Below are 22,129 nucleotides of genomic sequence, written 5' to 3'. Positions count from 1 at the left end.
TAAACCTCTGGCAACAACTGGGGCTGGGAATGAGTTTTATATTATAGCTGCAGCTGTCTGTGAGACTGAAATACCATTGACGCTTCAATGCTGCGGCATGTTCTGAGAAGTCTGTACGCGAGTTGCACACTGTACAAGGCTGAAAGAGGGTTTTACACTATCTGTTTTTTAATTTAATTACTGTTTTCTAAGCCCGGCCGATAGTGTGTGGGCACCACAAAGGTGTGTAAAAATGGCTTTAAAGAATAAAAAAATGCATAACTGAAAATACAATGATACCCAAGGTGAGGGAGGGTGCTGCTCTTCTAATTTTGGGTGGGTGGTTCATTGGGGCTACATTTCCATGCTGTTGGAGCCATGCTGGATTGCCTCTGGAAGGGTGTTGTCTTTGTTTTGATTCTATGTGGGAAGTTTTTCCATGTTGTGTGATGACCCCCAAGATGTGGTTATTGTGTTATGAGACTCAGTGCTTAGCAGTGTTAGAGAAAGACGCACATGTTAAGGTTTCTAGTAAACTGGCAGCTTTGAACAGCTCTTCAACTCACTCCCTTTATGGTATTTCTTAAGGTCATAGCCCACTAAGCTGGTTTACACTGGCTAGCCCATCGTAAGATTTTTATTTTGATGTTTATGGTCTTGAAGGCATAGGTTGCAAGGAGAGATGGTGGGAATATCTGTTGGGATAGGCTCGCTCCCCCCTCCCCCCCCCCCCATAATCAGTGACCCTATTATATAGCAAGTTGGGGACCACAGTGCTTTTCTCTTGAGTTTTATGTACTGCGAACTAGACCCGAGGATATCCGGGGTATCAGAGCGCTTTACATGAGCACCAGTTTTGTTACAGAAGAACACATTCATTTTTGTTAGGCATGGGGATATTAAGTGATTTGCCCAGAACCACAGGATGTCGAGCGTCGTCACCGTGGTTAACTAAATCAGAGGCCTTTGATGGGTCAAGATGTATATAGGGGGGAGATATGCTGTTTCCTTGAGCTACAAACGGCTGCCCAATTTTTGAGAGTGTGTATTTTTATATTCTGTTTCTAGAGCATGAACCTAGACCAAATGCAGCGGAGCTCTGTGCTAGATCACAGGCAAGCATAAAGTCAACAAGTGATAGAGGTAGCTGGGTTGTGCACAGTTAATGCACTGTAATATAGTGTCTTTTAAAGAGGCAAGTCTTCAACTCTTTTTTTAAAAAATTGGAGCAGCGTTGGGGTGGACCTGATGGATATAGGGATATTGTTTCAGAGCCCGGGTTCAAAGATGGAATTTTATGGAGTATTATGTAACTGTAGTGATGACATATAAATTTACATTACTGGATAATACACAGGCTGGACATTGGTCAGCCCATCCTAGCACACCTGGACATTGAAAGTTTTGTTACTAGTGCTGTTCTGTGTGTATTTTGTTTTCCTCTCAGTAAATTGTACTTGACCGAGAGATTATTATTCTGGGTTTCATCCCAGGGTTATGGGATGCTGTAGTTATCTTAGAAATAGCTATGTTTTCAGCTCTCTTCTGAAGCCTGCATGCTCCCGAATGCTTCAAATCTTGCACTGTAGTGATTTGCAGATCTCATGGGCTTGTGCTGTGACAGTGGTGCCTACTATGGGTTTCTTATAGTAAGGTTGAATGACGATCCGTTGTGCAAGCCTGGAGAACAGGGTACTTTTTTGTTTGTACTGCAGGAATTTAACTTGTATGTATAGCAGTCCTTTTACTTAGGAGGCTCTGTAATAATGCCAAGTGCCTTGAACGTTGTTTCTCTAGCTACAGTTAGCCACTGGAGTGCTAGCTGAACTGGCATCATAAACTTTTTGGGCTGAAAGCTGGAAAAGGTCTGACAGTAGCATTTTTGATTGGGTGAATTTTGTGGATGACTAAACCGGGGCACTACAGTATAGGCTGTTGGCATAGTTGATCTTGGAGTGTACTTGTGAGAGGATAGTTGGTAGCTTTTGTTGATAGCCAAGGTATGGGAAGATGTCAGTGTCTTCATTGAGTAGTAGCTGGTGTTGACGACCTCGTTGACTTGTGGTATCACAACTAGGTCTAAATCTGTGGTTACCCCTAGGTTTCTTACCTCTAGAGTTGTTGGAAGGTCCGAGTCCGGTTAGCTATATAGCGGTAGGCTGGTGTTCTTGCCATTGTGTACAAATTGTGATCTGTCTTTGCAGTGTTGAGCTTTAGGTGGTTACTCATCCATGCATCGATGGCGCGAAGGCAGCCATCAGGTCTTGATGTGTAGACTTCTTTCAGTCTATCCATTTTGAGAATGAGATGCGCATTGTCTTCATAGTGGTAGCAGGTGAGGTTGAATTATCTAATTAGGACTGGAAAGGGGGTGAGGTAGATGTTGAATAGTAAAGGAGATATGATGGACTCCTAAGTGGTGCCACAGTGTTGTGTATGAGAGGCTGATGTGAAGGGGGTAAGTCTACCAAATGTCTGCCTGAGACCAGAGGAAATCCATTGTAGAGTATTTTCATGCATTAAATATGATGGCGTTTTTGTAGCAGCATGTGGTTGTGGACAGTGTTAAATGAAGCTGATTGGTCCAGACGCCATAGGGCGGCCACTCTGTTCTTGTCTGCTGTGGGGTTTAGGTCCTCCAAAATGGATAGGAGTCTCTCTGTGTGCCTGATCTGACTCTGGATTGTTGGTCTGACAAGTTATTGTCCTCCATAAGCCTTGAAGGTTGAGTACCCAGGGCTCTGCCACTCCGACTCTGGGAGAGACGTCTGTAGCGAGCTCTGGCATCAGTTCTGGAAGATTGATTATTCTGATACTTTGTGAGGCTAGAATATCGGTTTATGCTGGAAATATGAGACTTCTAGGGATTTATAAAGCTATCTAACGTTATGTGAGGCCAGTGAATGTTGATCTGTGACCCCTGGAATTATCTGCATCTCGTAGAGGTTTGTATTGGAGCTCTGGAACTGCCTAAGCCTTCGAGGGGTTGTGAGGAGCTCTGGCTTTAGCCAACACACTGGGATATTTATCCAGGAGCTAGTCCACTATCCAAGGTTTATACAGGAAATCTGCAACTGTCCGAGGTTTATACTTGAGCACTCGCATTATCTGAGGCATAGGGAGGGCTATACAGGACTTTGCAGTACTTGAGCATTGTTTAGGTTTATACAGGATATCTGAGGACCATGGAGACTTATAAAGGGAACTCTAAAAGGCTTATATGTTTATATACTCAAGCTGAAATCAGATCCCTAGTCTATATTATACCAGAGCGCTGACACTACCTGAGGTATAGAGAGGGTTCTACTGGAGCTCTGCACTGCTCAAACCATAGGTAGGCCTATGAAGGCGTTCTGGCAGGACCTGAGACTTGGGGAGGTTTATACTGAATTCTGATTCAAACTTTAACTGGAAGGGATTTATGTTGGCGCTCTAATGATCTCCGACAGTGGCATGAGTTAGTGGAACTATGCTCCTCTGAGGTAGCGAGAGATTGAAGTGGGCTCACACAGATGTTTTACTACTAAGGCGGCGTGCACCGGTACTGTACCACTAACAGGGGCTTAGAGAGGTTCTTACCGGCCCTCTGGCATGCATTGTCACAGACCCTGATTTATGCGTGTATTCTGATACTGTCTGACACTTATTGAGCTTTGGCACCTTCTTTGGCGTGCAGGGATTTTAAAGAGTCTGGTTACCTTCTGAGGCTAATGGAGTGAGGTGTGTGCTGGAGCTCTGGCACTATTGGTGCTTGGGGATGTTTATACTTTAACTCCAAGGCTGAGTTTAGGCAGAAAAGCTTGCACTCACTATCTGTGGCTTCGAGAGGATTCTACAGAAACTCTGATGGTATCTGCCGCTTATAATGGAGCTCTGGCAGTGTGTGCAGCTTATAAAGTAGCTCTGGCAGTGTCGTCAGCGTATAAAGGCACTCTGGCAGTATCTGCAGCGTATAAAGGTGCTCTGGCAGTATCTGCAGCTTAAAAAGGAGCTCTGGCAGTATCTGCAGCTTAAAAAGGAGCTCTGGCAGTGTCTGCAGCTTAAAAAGGAGCTCTGGCAGTGTCTGCAGCTTAAAAAGGAGCTCTGGCAGTGTCTGCAGCTTAAAAAGGAGATCTGGCAGTATCTGCAGCTCCTAAACCCAGATTTTAAAATCTTAGGCTGGGTACTAGCGAGCTGACTGCTCCCCATAATCCGCACTCTTGGGCACGAAAAACATCCAACGCTTATTACGCCTTGTACAGGACACCCACCCACCCCTGAAGCCCACAGCCGGGTGGGAGTGTCACCGAATATCGAAAAGGCATTCAACACCCTGAGTTGGGACTAACTACTGCTGACCCTTAAATACATGCGGGTCGGTCCAGGCTGCTTAGGCTGTATTCACACACTGTACAAGAGCTCGACAGTGAGAGTCTGGACAGGCCAGTTGATACCAGACAGCTTCACAATCCAGAGGGGCACCAGGCAGGGTTTTTTTCTCTCTCTGCTGATCTTTGCCGTAGCAATGGACGGGAACCGCTGGCCTGCCATCTGCGACAGCGTGCGCACTAGTGGGGGATCTGGGTGCACACCACATCAATTTGCTGTATGCGGACGATGCCCTCATTTTCCTATTGGAGTTGGGGGCCTCTGTATCAGGTCTGATGCTTTTGTTGGATGTATTATTTCAGGGCTTAAGGCGAACCGGCCAAACTCATGCCTATTCCCTCTGACATCAATCCCTGAACTAAACAGGGCTGCCCCAGTGCGATTCCGACTCTGGTGGTGCTATGACAAATTTTAAATACCTGGGTGTCCAGATATACCACTCGGAAAAGGACATCCAGCAGAGGAACGGGGTCCATTTGTAAGGATCAACCCTTTTGGCGATCACTACCCCTCTCCCCGATTGGCCAGGTGAACTTCATGACCTCCTGTTGGACCTCTTATGGGGTGAAGGCTGGCAGCGGGTGGCTCTTACCACCCTCCAATGACCCCCTCAACCGAGGGTTGACTCTGAGCACCCAATTTTGTGATGTATTATACGGTGGCACAGCTATAATGGCCAATGGGGTGGTTACTGGCGACTGCATGTCCCGAAAAGGTAGCAATCTGCAGGATCCTAAGAAGTACGAGTATCTACACGTGGTTGACCGACCCGGACAGTCGTCCACAATGGGGAACACGCCAGATGCCTGTGACTCGTGTGTTAGCTCTGAATTTGCATGACAAAAGTCCTCACATTCCATACTTTCCAGCCATAATGATATGGTGCCTGCCCCGACGATACGACCTTGGTAATGCGGAAGTCTACCAACTGTGGGATCTTTACCATGAAGGTACCCTCATGTCATTCCAATACATGAATACTTATGGTATAGAAGCAGGCCATTTTCTGACATTTCATGCCATACAACATATATTGTAAGCCACATGTAGCGCAGGGGAAGCAGAACCACCTCTATCCCCTACGTTACACGCACTCCTGACCTGTTGAACCACATGCCACTCTATCACCACATTATACACATCCCTTAATATCAAACCACCATCTATACCAAGGGGGCGCAGGCTAAATGGAATGACATCCTTCCACAACCGTTATTGTCCAAGGCGTTTCAGCAGATGAGAGATTCTGCTTCACACAATTTAATTATGTGCATCACTCCTACCTGTCCACGCAGCGCATTAAGCACATGTTCCCAGCCCTGACCCCTGAGTGTCCTAGGTGCAAGCTATTGGACGTTGGATTCTCTCACATGGTGTGGGAGTGCCTAATGCTACAAACGGTCTGGCATGAGGTCAATAATATAGTAGCTGAACTCGCTGAACACACCCTGACCCCCGATTCCTGCCTACTAGGGCTTTGCCTCCAAGCCAAGAGAGACAAACACCTTCACAAGTTCATCTATCTCGCTTTTGTCCTGTATAAAAGGCAGATAGTGATGTTGTGGAAGGCGCCCATGCCCCCAGCGATGGCAGCCACACTACTGACAAGCGCATGTGCAGAAGCAAATACCCTTAAGTTGATCTGGATGAGGGGAACTCTAGGACTGGCAGCAAATGCTGGGAGACCTAACTCGCCAACATTGAAGCGAAAAACAAGTTGCGTCCACCCCGAAGCGCACACCACCATTAGTAGTCAGAGATCACATGCTCACACAGAGAGGCAGATCTCCTAACCATAGGAGCAAAAGCACACAGAGGAGATAGAGGGCAAAACACTGGATGGATGCAAACCCCACCCTGGCCACTGACAAGCATGATAACCCCCAACTCTGAAGCCCCAGACTGACTTTCCAACACTGGTGTACCTCCCTCAACCCATGATGACAAAACTATGGTACGTCCATGTCACACTACTCAATCCCGGGACTGACCAGTGAACGCTGCCACAAAGTCATCTAATGTCTATTGAGGGTAGTTTGTCCTTGTTGCTTTATTTGTGGTTTACTCCTTTAAACCAGCATTTTCTTTTCACACTAAGTGAATTATGTTGGCTCATATTGTAAATTGCTGATACATTATTCATATTTTTTTGGGGGAAAAACAATATGTAGAAACTGGGTTTCCGAAAAAAAGTTCATCATTTGCATATCACTAAGTAAAGTGTTCTAATTTGTTTTCATCTTATTAAAAACTCCACACAGAATTACAAAAAAAGTGCTTTTTATAACTACTAAAATAGTGTATCAGAAAAACATGACACCACACAGCCTTCCGTTCACGCTTTGTGCAGCACGATTGTTCGGCAGTTAACTTTACAAAACTTTGCTGCTTATTGTTTCCGTCTCTTTCTCTGACTGCACATTGTAAAACATAAGCCGACATTTGACTTCTCTCAATTCAGAACAAATGTGACGAGATAAAAGCAAGTTTGAAAGCCATCTTTATTGCTCATTCATTTTCTGAGATCACAGAACACACGTCCTTCATCAGCTCGCCAGAGCGGGCCAGTAGGCCCTAAAGTAGCTCGGCCTGATCAAACCTGGATTTCCATAGCGAGTAGATTCCTCGCGGGTATGCCACAAAGGCAGATGTTCATTAGGGCCAAGCATGCAGCACTGGATGACTTACCTGCTAGACAGGTTTTTTCAGTCTCTTTGTGTTTACCTCTACACATTTGGCAGACCTGTGGTTCAGTGAGTTAAAGGAAGTCCTGTCTGCTCTCCTGCTTAGCACAACCGTAAGCAGCTTTACACTTGCAGAGGGGGGGGGGGGGCCGAGTCACGAAGGCGGCCAGGTTTCTCCCGGATTCTGATACCCAGGAGGATGGATTCACGTGTGAATGGATAAATACAGAGGTACTTTGCGCTGCAGAGTATTAGAGTAGCCCTTCGTTGTATTGAGTTCACTGATCCTTCCTGTTTACTTCCTCCAGGCAAAGACTGTAGGAGATCCTAAGAGGACCATCGTTTGACTCCCATCACTGGCTGTTCACTTGGAACCATTTATGGATTTCTGGTGCTGCACCTGATCTTGTTCAGCGGGGGCCATGGCAGACGTGGACCCGGATACGCTGTTGGAATGGCTCCAGATGGGGCAGGGGGACGAGCGGGACATGCAGCTGATTGCCCTGGAGCAGCTGTGTATGCTGCTGCTGATGTCAGACAACGTGGACCGCTGTTTTGAAACGTGAGTTCCCCATACCTGTTCTTTATTGTTGTGAAACTGATGCTCACGCATTTTGTGATGTAAGGGATTGTCCTGCCATGATCTGAGGCGCAGGTGTCCTACTGAATGATCTACTCTGCTGTGTTTGGAACTAGCCTATGAAATCTGTACCGTGATGGACAGCAGTGCAGTCTGAACATATAAACTGTATAGAACCTGCCAGGTAGAACTGCCTTCTAAATGTGTAAGAGATGTATAACCAAAGTTAATCTTTGCTGCTTGAAAACACCACTTGTAAGAACTGTATAACATGAAGTGACCTATTAGTATATGGATATTTTTAGAGCACAATCCCAGCTGGATATCATTTGAGCCCTGAACATTGGAGCGGTATGATGCAAAGTAACTTAAAAAGAGGCATACTATTCATGAGCGGCAGTTCTGATCTTGTGGCGATGTAGATTTCCCTGAGGGGTCTTCAGGTCTTGCTAAATTGTGTGAGTGTTGGGGCATTTCTGATGGTCTCTGAGATGTTGTTCCCCACCCTGGCAGCATAGACAGAAATAGTCCCCGCAGTCAGTGCAATCCAGTAGATAGCGCTGATATTTGAACATATAAGATGTGTTTAACCTGAAAGATCTCTCTGATGCTTGAACCTGTAGTGGCTGTGTAGTCTGGTGGATCGCTCTAAATGCTTGAACCTGTAAGATGTATGTATTGTGGTGGATCGCTCAGATGCTTAAACCTGTACGATCTGTGAATTCTGGTCTCTTTAATTCTAGAACCTGTAAGATCTGTGTTTTGTGGTGAAACGATGGGATACTTTTTTATCGCTCTGATGCTTGAGCCTGTAAGGTTTGTGTATTGTGGTGGATCACTCCTCTGATACTTGAACTTGTAAAATCTGTGTATTGTGGTGGATTGCTCCACTGATGCTTGAACCTGTAAGATCTGCATATGGATCACACTGATTCTTAAACCTTTAAGATCTGTGTATTTTGTTGGATCATTCTGATGCTTGCCCTGTAAGATCTGTGTGTTGTGGTAGTGTGGTGGATCGCTTTGGTGCTTGAACCTGTAAGATCTGTGTATTGTGGTGGATCGTTCTGATGCTTGGCCCTGTAAGAGCTGCGTATTGTGGTGGATCGCTCCTCTGATCCCTGGCCCTGTCAGATCTGTGTATTGTGGTGGAATCACACTGATGCTTGAACCTGTCAGATCTGTGTATTGTGGTGGATCACGCTGATGCTTGAAACTTTCAGATCTGTGTATTGTGGTGGATTGTTCTGATGCTTGAACCTGTAAGATCTGTGTATTGTGGTGGATCGCACTGATGCTTGAACCTGTAAGATCTGTGTATTGTGGTGGATCGCACTGATGCTTGAACCTGTAAGATCTTTGTATTGTGGTGGATCGCACTGATGCTTGAACATGTAAGATCTGTATTGTGGTGGATCGCACTGATGCTTGAACCTGTAAGATCTGTATATTGTTGTCGATCACACTGATTCTTGTTTATATGCTTTGTGTAAGCTGCTGGCTACTTCTGCTGTGTAACACAAGGAATTGCTCTGCTCTTGGATTATTTTATTTTTTCCTAATCTTTCTATTGTAGATTGTGCAAACTGTAAACAGCACCCATCAGTGGCAGTGTTCTCTTATTGTTTAACATGAACGATCTGAATTACACTATGACTCGCTCTGTTGTCTTGAGTCTGTGTTTTTGCCATGAAGAGCATATTTTTTATTTTCAAAGGTTCGGCCTGTAAACTGTGTTGTGAGTCTTGTGTCATTGCACAATACTCATGCCTCTAGCACTTTTGAAACTGAGTGAGATCTCATCTTTGTTTGTGGTGTAGCTCATTTTGTGTTGCTTTGACTGGCTAGCTGCAGAGAACCAGAGTGTTGGCTTCAAATAGCTTCAAATCTGGCAGTCACACGCCATTGGGATATGTTTAATGAGGAGCAGCTGTCCATAAAATTTAAATCTTGATGCAAGCCAGAGTGGCTTATTGTTGCGGGTTGACTTGGAGAGCGTTCTCTCCAACCTGTGTCCAAAGGTCGCAATTTGTATGCTGCATTTATTGCCTTTTTCTAAAACTTTAGTATCTGTCTCTTAGGAGACAGCCTTTGATAAAAATAATAATGGATACCTTAGCAAGACCACTGACTCACTGTCAGTGAAACTGCTCTCCCACCCTCACAGCTCCACCATTAAGTGAGGTCCTCTGTGAGCCCCTGCACTCCCGTAGTCCTGGTGTTCGAGGCCCTCCTTTTTCTGCTTTCTGCCCCCTTCATCCTCTCCTTCTGCCCCCTTCATCCTCTCCTTCTGCTCCGTGTCACCCTCTATCTTCTTCACCCTTCGGGCTTTTCTTCATTTTTTCTCTGCTTTCTGCTCCATTTCACCCTTAATTCATTTTGCACTTTTTCTCTTTATTTTACTTTTCCTTGCTCTTTTGGCGTCCTTTCCCCTGTTTTTCCCACCGCTGCTGCCCCCCCGGCCACCCTCCCCCAAGCGCGACCAGCCCGTTCCAGTTCCCTTCCACGCTCTCGCCTCCCAACTATCCAGCCCTCCCCGACCCCTACTTAATGGCGGTTGAAAGAGAGCCAAAGGCAAGCACGTCTGTGCCAGTCCGCGACCCGACCCAACCGCGACCAGTGCCTGGAACCCTGGATCTCCGAACCACCAACGCTACGACCCAGCAGTACTCCACGCACTCAACCCAGGCCGCAACAACTGCAAGCTAGCATCACCAGCCTACAACCACGGACCCTTTCAGCTATCACCGCTGCCGGCACACCTACAGCACCGCCAGGAACCCTGACACTGCTCAACCCGCCCGCAAGAACACACCCGAACTGAAGACCCTGCAATGCATCCTCCTCAATGTCCGATCACTCCACAAACACGCCACCGAAATCTGGGACCTCCCAGACAGCACTACCCCAAACGTAGCATTCTTCACCAAAACTGGACCACCACCACCTCAGGATCGCCATCGCCATTCCCCAAGGATACAAGACCTCCAGGAAGGACCACCCCACCCGCCCGGGAGAAGAAATCGCCATCGTCCACAAATCCACCCTCCGCCTGAGCATGCCCCCTGACGAGCCCACAGACCTGATGGAACACCTTCACTTCAAGATATTGGCCAGCCCTACCACCATCCTCCGGGGAACCCTCATCTACCGACCCCATGGGCCATTCGCCAACTCCATCACAGACATCATCTCCCCGCATGCCATCGCATCCACCGACTACACCCTGCTGGGAAACCTCAACTTCCACCTTGACAACCAACTGGACCCCAACACCACATCCCTCCTGGACAACCTCCACAACATTGGACTCCGCCAGATTGTGACCGAACCCATGCACGCACACAGCAGGACACACCCTCGACCCCCACTTCACAACAGGAAACTCCATCACTTTCAGCCACACCACCGAACTCCCATGGACAGACCACCGATGCGTCCATTTCAACCTTCAGAACACCCACCATCCAAAGGCACCAGCACCTGCTCCCACGAAGAAACTGGACCAAAATCACTGACGACCAGCTCACAGCCTCACTCAGCAGCTCCACCACAACCATTGCGGAAGACGACGACCGCAACACCGCAGCCCGAACCCTGCACAGATGGATCTCAGACAGCGCCAACACCATAGCCCCCTCAAGAAAAACAACACCACTGAAGCCAAGAAAGCCAGATGGTTTAACACCGAACTTCGAGAGTCCAGACGCACGTGCCGCCGCCTTGAAAAGGTCTGGAGGAACTCCAGATACACAGAGGCCCACAACAACTTCAGAGTCGCCACCAACGCCCACCACCAACTCATCAGAAAAACGAGAAAAAAAGCGATTGAAGACAGAATCTCCACACACGCGCACAACAGCAAAGAACTCTTCAGCATCAAGGAGTTCGCCCAACCCACCAGCGAGTCTACTGACATCCCTCCCTCACAAGACCTCTGCAAAAAACTCAGCACCTTCTTCCACCACAAAATCAAAAACATCTACGACAACTTCGACGAAGACAACCAACACACTGAACCTTCACCAGCCACCCACGACACCCTGAAGCCAACGATTGACAACTGGACAGCCCTCCCCACCGAAGAGACACTGAAGACAATGAAGTCAATCCACTCCGGGGCCCCCACGGACCCCTGCCCACACCACATCTTCAACAGAGCTGCCGACACCATTGCCCCCATGCTCCGCCACACCATCAACCGCTCCCTGACGAACACCTCATTCCCCGATGACTGGAAACACGCCGAGATCAACCCTCTCCTGAAGAAGCCCTCTGCGGACCCCACCGACCTCAAGAACTACAGACCCATCTCCCTGCTCCTGTTCCCAGTCATCCAGAAAGCCATCAACCGCCAACTCGCCACCTTCATCGAAGAGCACAACATCCTCGACTCCTCCCAATCCGGCTTCAGAAAAAACCTCAGCACAGAAACCGCCCTCCTTGCCGCAACAGATGACATCTGCTCCCTACTGGACAGAGGAGAAACAGTAGCCCTCATCCTCCTTCACCTCTCAGTGGCGTTCAAAACAGTCTCTCACCGCACCCTAATACGCAGACTCCACGACGCAGGAATCTGGGCTTGACCCTCGACTGGATCCACTGCTTCCTCCAGCAGCACGCAGCGGATCAGACTCCCCCCCCCCCCCCCCCTTTCCTTTTGGACCCTACACCAACCATCTGCTGAGTCCCCCAGGGGTCCTCCTTCAGCCCCACGCTCTTCAATGTCTACATGGCTCCGCTCGCCCCCATCGTCGGAACCTAAGGACTCAACATTGTGTCAGACGACACCCAACTCATCCTCTCCTTATCCAACAAACCCAACACCGCCAGACACAACTTTCAAGAAGGCATGGAAGCCGTCGCCAAATGGATGAAAAGCAGCTCCCTACAACTCCACACCGACAAAACAGAAGTATTCATCATGGGCCTAAACCCCGACGCCTGGAATGACACCTGGTAGCCCCCCCGCCCTCGGAAGCCCACCCACCCCCACGGACCACGCACGCACGCAACCTTGGAATCACCCTGGACTCCGAGCTCAAAATGGACCGCCAGATCAACTCTGTTGCATCCTCCTGCTTCCACACCCTCCTCCTCCTACGTAAGACCTTCAAATGGATCCCCCTCGAGCACAGAAAGACTGTCACTCACGCACTCATCACCAGCAGACTTGATTACTGCAACACACTCTACGCCGGAATAAACAAAAACCTCACCCACAAGCTACAAAACCTCCAGAACGCTGCCAAAGACTGATCCTCAACCTGCCAAGACACTGCCACATCTCCCAGTACCTGCGCACACTCCACTGGCTCCCCATCAAGGCTAGAATCACCTTCAAGATTGTCACCCACGCACACGAGGCCCTCCACGACACCGGACCAGCATACCTGAACAGCCGACTCAAATTCCACGCGCCCCAAAGGACACTACGATCAGCCCAGATCTCCTATGCCATGGTCCCCTGCACCCGAAAGACCAGATCCGGAGGCCGCTCCTTCTCCTTCCTCGCGGCCAGAGCCTGGAACGCCCTTCCGCTCCACCTCAGACAGACAACATCACTCACCATCTTCGTGAGAAACCTCAAGACCTGGCTTTTCGACAGACCCCTCCTTGATCGACTGGAACCTGCACCCTCCCCTGCGCCTTGAGACCCTTACGGGTGAGTAGTCGCGCTTAACAAACCCCTGATTGATTGATTGAGTGATACTGTTGTGTGGATGGGGTGAGAATTCTGTTTTCAGCAGTCTGTTTTTCAAAGGCTAGTTCTTCTGTATTGGGAAGGACAATGTCTCGCGCAGTGAGTGCCGGGTCACTGCGCAGTGCCCTCTCCTAGCTGGTAAGTGTGGGAAGTGGTCCTTCCCTTGATAGTTGGAGTACATGCTACAAACTGCTGTCGCGTCGCCTGGCAGCTCACACGTAACCTGGATGTTATGTTTTTCTGTCAAGGAGTGAATGTGATACTTTTGCTGTCTGTAGAGCATGTGGCTCTTTGTCTGTGAGTAACACACTCCCTCACCACTTGTGATATTGTGACACAAGTATCTATAATTGTGATTTCAATCTGTGAAATCCTTTTTTAGCACTGCGATACGCTTATAGTGGAGTGGGTGCTTAGGATCCATGTGACCATAAGCTCGCAGATCTCAAACCCATTACAAAGAATTTATTTCAATCCATTATGATTGTTTGTCATGATCGCTCGTTTTATTTCTCGGGGAACCACATGCATATCCCTGTGCCACCTGTATTTGTTTAAGTCGCATCTCTCCCATCCACCCATCCCCTAAAAAAATCTTCAGTCATTTTTTTTGCGACTGTGGAGTTTTTCAGGTGCATTAAATGATCCGTTTGGTAGATAGAATCAGTTCTACATCTGAAAGACTGTTATTAAGGACTTGCTATGTAATCATATGCCAGTCAAGTTGCAGCTACTGTCTGTGCCATGTATTCCTGTTTGTCTTTAGCCAAAGCAAGTTGTTTGTCCATCTCTTTGATCCAGGACAAGAGAGATTTCAAAACAAATATAGAAAGTGCATAGTGTGGGACTGAGTACATTTCACCTCACTGGGGTAGTGTTTTTGGGTATCTTGCTCCTCCATTTTTTGCTTGAGCACCCTCTTCTGGTGTGGCTACTCGTTGTGACTCACACACTCGGTAAATAGAGGTGCCAGTCTGTCACCAATGTTGTACACCCTTTTCGTGGCCTGTGACTTTGACTACTGCTAGAGTGTGGTGGGATGAGACACTTGCAGGCACCTTATGCCACACTGGCAAACCTGCCTTGAAGGACAGCATTTTGTGAAGCATGAACATGCAGAGAAGCGTTTATCTTATTGTGACTGTAGGCCAAACAGATTAGTATTTGCGACTGAGAGTCACAGAAATACTTGTATGCATTAGCATTTCTGGAAATGTCAAACATGTGTTCCAGTGCCAGGACACAGGCGCAGAATACTCCCCTCTGTTTTCACTCTTTTGGAGTGGATATTGAGTTGCATGCTTGTAGTGGGTGCTTCACCAAAGTGTATGTTGTGCAAGCTGGTCTCCTCATAGTGAAACTCTTAAGGGAGCTATGGATTCTTGAAAGCAACATGTTGTGCCTTTAAAGCTGTTAAAGTAACCTGGCTTTCTGCACAGGATTTGACTGTGGTGTCAGTAACCTCCTTTTGAACCAGAAGAGAATGTTAAGGTAGACGTTGAGGAAATCACACAGTATGTCCCCTGGATAGGGTTATGATGAAAATCTAAACCTGGCCATGCATACTGCAGAGCAAGAGCGAGACTGGACATTTATGCTGCTACTGTCTCTCTCATCTGGAATGAGAACGGCTAGGTGTGACTTTAGATTGTGCCATCAAGTGTATTCGCACAGCCTGCTCGGGGTGCTTTACCTACCCTAATTCTGCTGTCCTGGGTCACCTTAGGTATGTGCATGAGCCCCTCACACAAATTCAGATCATCCGGCAGAAGTCCACCTGCATTTGTCATGCTTGCCTGTACAGCTGCGGCTGCAGCTGTTGTGCTGGACAACATGAAATAATCTCTTATTCAGTCTGTTTTGGTCCAGAAAGAGGTAACTTTTTAAAAGGTTTAAAATCTTGGCCATTATAGAGGGTCTAAAGAGTAGTTCTGGGCTCAGCATGGTGTGTGGTGGTCATTCCTCCATGAACATATATTCATATATTCATAAATGTGTGTTTATGGGTATCAAGTATTCCTATTTCCTTTGAATGTAGGCTTCCTAATGTGTTTTGGTCAGTACAGTATTTCTGAAATGCTCCAAACAATTGTGGCGTTTGCGCAGTACAGTTAAGCAGTTTTGAATGCCTATTTAATGCCAGTTTTCTGCTATGCAAAATGGGCATTCTCCAAAACTGTGTGCTGTCTCATCACTAACATAGGCATTCGAAGCAGTTTTATCTTCAAACCACGCAGTAAGGATCCTACTGTTTCGCTCTAGAATGATGTCCTCTTTGGGTCCCCTTTAATCAGTCTTCGCTCGAATATACTTGTCTTTTCCTTGCAATTTTGGCATAGGCTTTGTAACATCTGGTACCACACACACTGGGATTCATGTGCTCCAGAGACCAGTACCAAAACGCACTCCCCGCTCCATTTCAGAAGCTCCAAAAAGTGTTCTGCATCTTTTTATGAGCAGCTGCTGGGCTTGGTGGACCAAAGGGCTTCCAATAGATTTTACTTCAAAGTAAAGGAGACTTTCCCTCAGTTTAATGGCTTGTGAAACATGAGTGTACTGTGTAAATCTGAAGTTTGTTGTGTGTGCAGTGGTTGTCCCAAATAAGTGATTCCACTAAGGGCTCGAAAAATCAAAAGATTCTTACTAGACCTGCAGGTCTAGTAACTTCAAATATCTACTCGACCTAACTAATGCGCTTGACCTCTGTGAGCAAATGTGACAAATTAACAAGATTCAAAGGCACTTTTATTTGTTTCACTTTGCTAGCAATAAAGATGGCTTTAAATCTTGCTATCTTGTCCCCATTTGCTCTGCTTTCAGAGACAGAGGTTAACAGTCAATCTGTCTTCCTACTCACCAGAAAGGGCGAGTAGGACCAAAAAAAGCTCTCCCTAACTAAATCTGGCTCGCAAATTCGAGCCGGCGTGTGGATTTTTCAAGCCCTTCTAGCTGGAAAACAAAGTAACGTTCTGTTGCGTTGCATAATAACGGGATCCCCTCTCAGTGAGCAGCTCCCAAGAGCAGCAGATGAACAGTCTTGGCTTGAAAAGAGATGCGTAGTATCCGGGAAGAGCACTTGTGGCTTTGAATGAAGCGGTGCCATTTTTAGGGAAGACCCTGTTACTGGTTTCTTTGTTTAACTCAGATGATATAATTGACAAGTCCCAGGAGATTTTACCACAGATCTGTGCCGAAGAGCGTAACAGTGTCCATTGGAAGTGTCCCCTCTCCAAAGCATGAGAAGTTGCAAAAGGAGCCACATCCTCCCCACTTCTAGCGTAACAAGGTGCCAGTGGTGAGCTCCCATCCCTCCGAGCATGGAGGAAGCCAAGAGTTAGCCACCTCATCGTCCACTCATGGCAAGAACACTGTCAAGGGAGGGATCCAGAGCTCAACAGGATACCAACCATACACCCCCCCCACCCACTATCCCCCCAATTCCTTCCCTTCCTTCAAACCGAGGACCGTGCCAAAGAAAAGCCCATATAAGCTTGTCGGGATGTCAGGTGTGAGCATTCCTACGTTGGCAGGTTCACCTAGGCTGGCGAGGAAAGCCACCGTGATCTAGAAAGTGAGTCCGGAGAAATCACTCTGGAGCTGCATATGTGGTGCTCTTCATTCTCAACAATGAGGTGACACTTGGGATCTGGCCAGTAAAATGATCAGGTTACTTAGGAGAGTAAAGAGAGACCCATTTTCCACTTACCTAAATATAGCCTGGATACATCCTTTTTGAGTTTGGCGGAGGAATAGCTTAATTTTTTGTTGTGGTACCTGGCGCTTTAGGGTGCTGGTGACCTGTCTAAACCCCACTGATGGTGACCTGTGCAAAGACGGGGGGCATAGGCTCCTGCACTGCATTCTAAATGACCTCCCTTGATGCTCTCTAAAGGAAGGATGCTATCAGACATGCTATTCCCTCTATTGTTTGTCCGGCACATGCCTTTTTATTGTGGTACAATTACCTGCTGGAAGATCTTCTTTTTCTTTTTTAAGTCTGTAAAACTGGCATCCTGCTTCAGACAGGAAGCAATTTACGTCAACATATGCCAACCAAAGAGACTATTGTTCATTCATACCTGATAGCGTTTAGCCAGACACCTATCCTTCATTGAAGTGGGTGGCTCCAACACTATAATAAGACTTCTGGATTGCAGCATGTACATGGTTGGAGGAGAAACTTGTTGTGCAAGTCGGTCTGGGTTTTAATAATCTGTAAGTCACGTGCAGTCCAAAGATAGAGTTGCCTCATCTGTTCCAAATGTTTTGGAATTCTGCCCACTGGAGCAGTTTATTTACTCTTTCCTAGTACATGGAATTGAGCATGACTACTGGCTCGTCTGAGGACACTGCTCCTCAGAATAGTTTGTTTATTGTTCATCTTGTGGAAGCACTGGTTTTAGGTTTTTCTTTTGAATAAGATGTTACTTTTCTTCAAAGAAGGAGGATTTTGCTTACCTGATTCCTGTGCATTGAAATCGGGAAGTGTACATTCTATTCATGAGGTTGGAATTTGGTATTCACAGGATCAGACTAGCGTAAACTCGTTGTGCCTCTATGCTGCGAGAAGGTAACACTTGTGCACTTAGATGAGAATTTACAGGAACCTCTTTGGCATCTCAGAGACGATTTACTTGGGGTGACCAGAATTTTAAAGCAGAAACCCCGTACATATCACAAAAATAGGACTACAATTTCACTTCAACCAAGCTCACAGAATGACAGCGCTCTTTAGCAGAGAATTACAGAAGAGGCAGTAAGAACATACATAAAATGCAATTTTTAAAGCCAGAAGTAAGCCTGGCTAATTAAATAGCTTTTTTGTAACAGCTGCTAACTAGCTCTGCTTTGGAAAACATAAAAAGGTACCTACCACAGTTTTCTGTCAACCCTCCTTAAAAACCAGAACATGAGCTAAACTTACCAATATTTGCCAGGACAGCTGGTGAAAAACCAGGACTGTCCTGGAAAATTCGGGACACCTGGTCACCCTAGATTTACTGGCAGTCACCTAGTGTGCCCTGCATTATGATGCTTGGTTGAAGCTTGCCAGTCAGGAATTTTAAGTAAAATGGACTCTAGGATGAAATTTGGATTTTTGAAAGTTCGTACAAAAAATCAATTAATCGACCAGGGGCTCCTAAAGCGCGCTACTCGCCTGTGAGGGTCCCAATGCGCTGGGGGGACAGGGGGGGGGCAGCTCCGGTTCAGTTGAAGAGCCATTTCTTGAGGTTCTTCCTGAAGGTGTGCAGGTTCGGGGAGCGTCTGATGTTTGCTGGGAGACCGTTCCAGGTCTTGGCTGCGATGTAGGAGAAGGCTCGTCCGCCAGCTCTGTTTCTGCGGATGGTCTCTGCCAGGGCAAGGTCGGCGGAGCGGAGGTTCCTTTTGGGTACGTGGAAGGAGACACTCTCTTTGAGGTATTTGGGTCCGATGTTGTGGAGGGCTTTGTTGGCATGGGTGAGAAGTTTGAAGGTCACTCTCTTCTCGACGGGGAGCCAGTGGAGGTCTCATAGGTGTAATGTAAATTGGCAGTTATAAAGCGCTGACTGTCACTCCGCGAGGAGTATCCTGGCGCTGGTGGATTGGAGGTGAGAGGGGGTCCTAAACGTGCTAGCTCCTGGACATGTTAAATCAGCGCAAGACAGCAAGCATCTGAAGTGTTATATACCCATGTCTTCAAAGCCCTGTTGGGTCATGTGTTCGTGTCGTGGTGTCCCTAGGACGAGTCTTGCTGCAGCGTTCTGGATGGTTTGGAGCTTGTGCAGCAGGGTTCTGTTGATTTTGGCCTTGAGGGCATTGCCGTAGTCCAGTTTGCTGGTTATCAGTGCGTGGGTGACGGTCTTTCTGCATTCGGGGCGGGAGGTATCCATTTGAAGGACTTTCAGAGGATGCGAAGGCAGTCGAAGCTGGTGAAGGCGACGGAGTTAATCATGTGAAGGATGAGTCTAGGATGATGCCGAGCTTCTTTGCGTGGTCTGTAGGGGTAGGTGGACTCCCGAGGGCAGGGGTCCACCAAGTATTGTCCCAGGCAGAGTATGAGGATCCTAGGATGAGGACCTCGGTCTTCTCCGAGTTGAGCTTCAAGCAGCTGTCTTTCATCCAGCGCGCAACGTCCTTCATTCCTTCCTTGAAAAAGAGTCTGGTATTTCCAGCTTTCTTCGTGAGGGAGAGGATGAGCTGGGTGTCGTCGGCGTATGAGACTATGCGGAGTCTGTGATGTCTGGCGAGGGGGGCCATGTAGATGTTGGAGCGTGGGGCTGAGCGACGTTCCTTGGGGTACTCTGCAGTTGATCTCTGTTGGTTCGGAGAGGAAGGGAGGGCTGTGATACTTAAATTGAAACTGCCGTGTTTGGGAAAGATTCATGGGGTTGGTATGGATAAGACCGTTGTAAGAGTGTATATTTTCAGTTAGGTGGAATATCTTGGATTGTATCCTTTGAGATAAATGGAGTGGATTTGAATAATTGAGAGATAGAGTGGTTGGATTGCATTGAGATAGATGGATGGAGTGAGATAGACAGATTGGATTGATTGAGAGATGGAGTGGATTGGAGCATGACTACTGGCTCTTCTGAGGACACCGCTCCTCAGAATAGTTTGTTTAGCGTGGAACTCATGGAAGCACTGGATTTAGGTTTCTTTTCTTTAAATAAGATGTTACTTTTCTTCAAAGAAGGCTGAATTTGCTCAACTGATTCCTGTGTATTGAAATCACGAAGTGCACATTCTATTCATGAGGTTGAAATTTGTGGTATTCACTGTGTCAGACTGGAGTAAACTCATTGTGCCTCTATGCTGGGAAACAGCGTTTACAACGCTGTCTCCACAACGCAATGCCATTACAACGCACAGCGACCGTTTTAGTACGCAATACCATTACATCGCTAGTCATTACAACAAATTGCAGTAGGGGTGGCACTGGTATTGGATTTAAAATCCAACACCTTGCCAGCTGTTGCGCAAACTGGAGTAGGAATAGTAAATAATGCTATTCCTAAGTCCAGCGCACCCCTACTGCAAGTCGTAATGGCTTGCGATGTAATGGTATTGCGTACTAACAGTGCGGTCGTTGAAACGACTGTGTTGTAATGGCATGCGATCAAATCGTACGCGTTGCAAGAAGCTATATTCCGCTATGCTGCAGGAAGGTAACACTTGAGCATTATGATGCTTTGGTGGATCTTGCCGGTCAGAAATTATAAGTAAAATGTAAATGTTAAGTCAACAAATTGGACTCTAGGGTGATATGCTAATATTTGGACTTTGGAACGTTTGTACAATATATGAATATTAAGGGCTGGAAGTGTTTGGAAATTTGATGCATTGGTATAGAAGAGCGGAACTTAAAGATTCATGTGATTGGTATGAATGAGACCTTTGTAAGAGTGCATATTTTCGGTTAGATGGAATGTCGTGGATTAGTTGGGTGGAATGAATTAAGATCGATTTAGTGGATTGTATTGGATTGAGTTAAATGGAGTAGATTGAGTTAGATGGATTGGGTTGATTGAGATAGATGGGGTGGATTGGATTAAGATAGATGGGGTGGATTGGATTAAGATAGATGGGGTGGATTGGATTGAGATAGATGGGGTGGATTGGATGGATTGAGATGGGGTGGATTGGATTGATTGAGATAGAAGGGGTGGAGTGGAGTGGATTGGATTGAGATAGAAGGGGTGGAGTGGAGTGGATTGGATTGAGATAGAAGGGGTGGAGTGGATTGAGATGGAAGGGGTGGATTGGGTTGAGGTAGATGGAGTGGATTGGATTTAGTTAGATGGATCGAGATGGGCTGGATTGAGGAGGATTGGATTAATTTGGATTGATTGAGATGGGGTGGAGTGGACTGGGGTGGGGTGGAGTGGACTGGGGTGGGGTGGAGTGGGGTGGAGTGGAGTGGGGTGGGGTGGAGTGGGGTGGGGTGGAGTGGAGTGGGGTGGAGTGGAGTGGAGTGGAGTGGAGTGGAGTGGGGTGGGGTGGGGTGGGGTGGAGTGGGGTGGAGTGGGGTGGAGTGGGGTGGAGTGGGGTGGAGTGGGGTGGGGTGGGGTGGGGTGGGGTGGGGTGGGGTGGGGTGGGGTGGGGTGGGGTGGACTGGGGTGGGCTGGGGTGGGCTGGGGTGGGCTGGGGTGGGCTGGGGTGGGGTGGGGTGGGGTGGAGTGGGGTGGGGTGGGGTGGGGTGGGGTGGGGTGGGGTGGGGTGGGGTGGGGTGGGGTGGGGTGGGGTGGGGTGGGGTGGGGTGGGCTGGAGTGGGGTGGGGTGGACTGGACGAGTGGGGTGGGGTGGGGTGGACTGGACGAGTGGGGTGGGGTGGGGTGGACTGGACGAGTGGGGTGGGGTGGACTGGGGTGGACTGGGGTGGACTGGACTGGGGTGGGGTGGACTGGGGTGGACTGGGGTGGGGTGGACTGGGGTGGACTGGGCTGGGGTGGGGTGGACTGGGGTGGGGTGGACTGGGGTGGGGTGGACTGGGGTGGACTGGGGTGGACTGGACTGGGGTGGGGTGGGCTGGAGTGGGGTGGGGTGGGGTGGACTAGACGAGTGGGGTGGGGTGGGGTGGACTGGACGAGTGGGGTGGGGTGGGGTGGACTGGGGTGGACTGGGGTGGGGTGGACTGGGGTGGGGTGGACTGGACTGGGGTGGTGTGGGGTGGGGTGGGGTGGACTGGGGTGGACTGGACTGGGGTGGGGTGGACTGGGGTGGGGTGGACTGGACTGGGGTGGACTGGACTGGGGTGGGGTGGAATGGACTGGGGTGGGGTGGACTGGACTGGGGTGGACTGGACTGGGGTGGGGTGGACTGGACTGGGGTGGG

General features: G+C 48.1%; 1 protein-coding gene across 13 annotated transcripts in view; it reads left to right on the top strand.

The window, feature by feature from the left end:
- The window catches only part of HECTD1 (HECT domain E3 ubiquitin protein ligase 1), a 559,621-nt gene that overhangs the window by 7,418 nt on the left and 530,074 nt on the right, over positions 1-22,129 (top strand). For all 13 annotated transcript variants that reach the window (XM_085627391.1, XM_085627395.1, XM_085627387.1 and 10 more), the window contains exon 2: positions 7,340-7,593. In XM_085627391.1, the coding sequence (XP_085483517.1) occupies positions 7,454-7,593 (140 nt within the window). In that variant the 5' untranslated portion in view covers positions 7,340-7,453. The remainder of the gene's footprint in view (positions 1-7,339; positions 7,594-22,129) is intronic.

Source organism: Triturus cristatus, chromosome 9 (assembly GCF_964204655.1).
Source record: "Triturus cristatus chromosome 9, aTriCri1.1, whole genome shotgun sequence".
In the NCBI taxonomy this organism is placed as follows: Eukaryota; Metazoa; Chordata; class Amphibia; order Caudata; family Salamandridae; genus Triturus; species Triturus cristatus.
The sequence above is the reverse complement of the archived record's forward strand: the minus strand, read 5'-3'. Positions and strand labels throughout refer to the sequence as shown.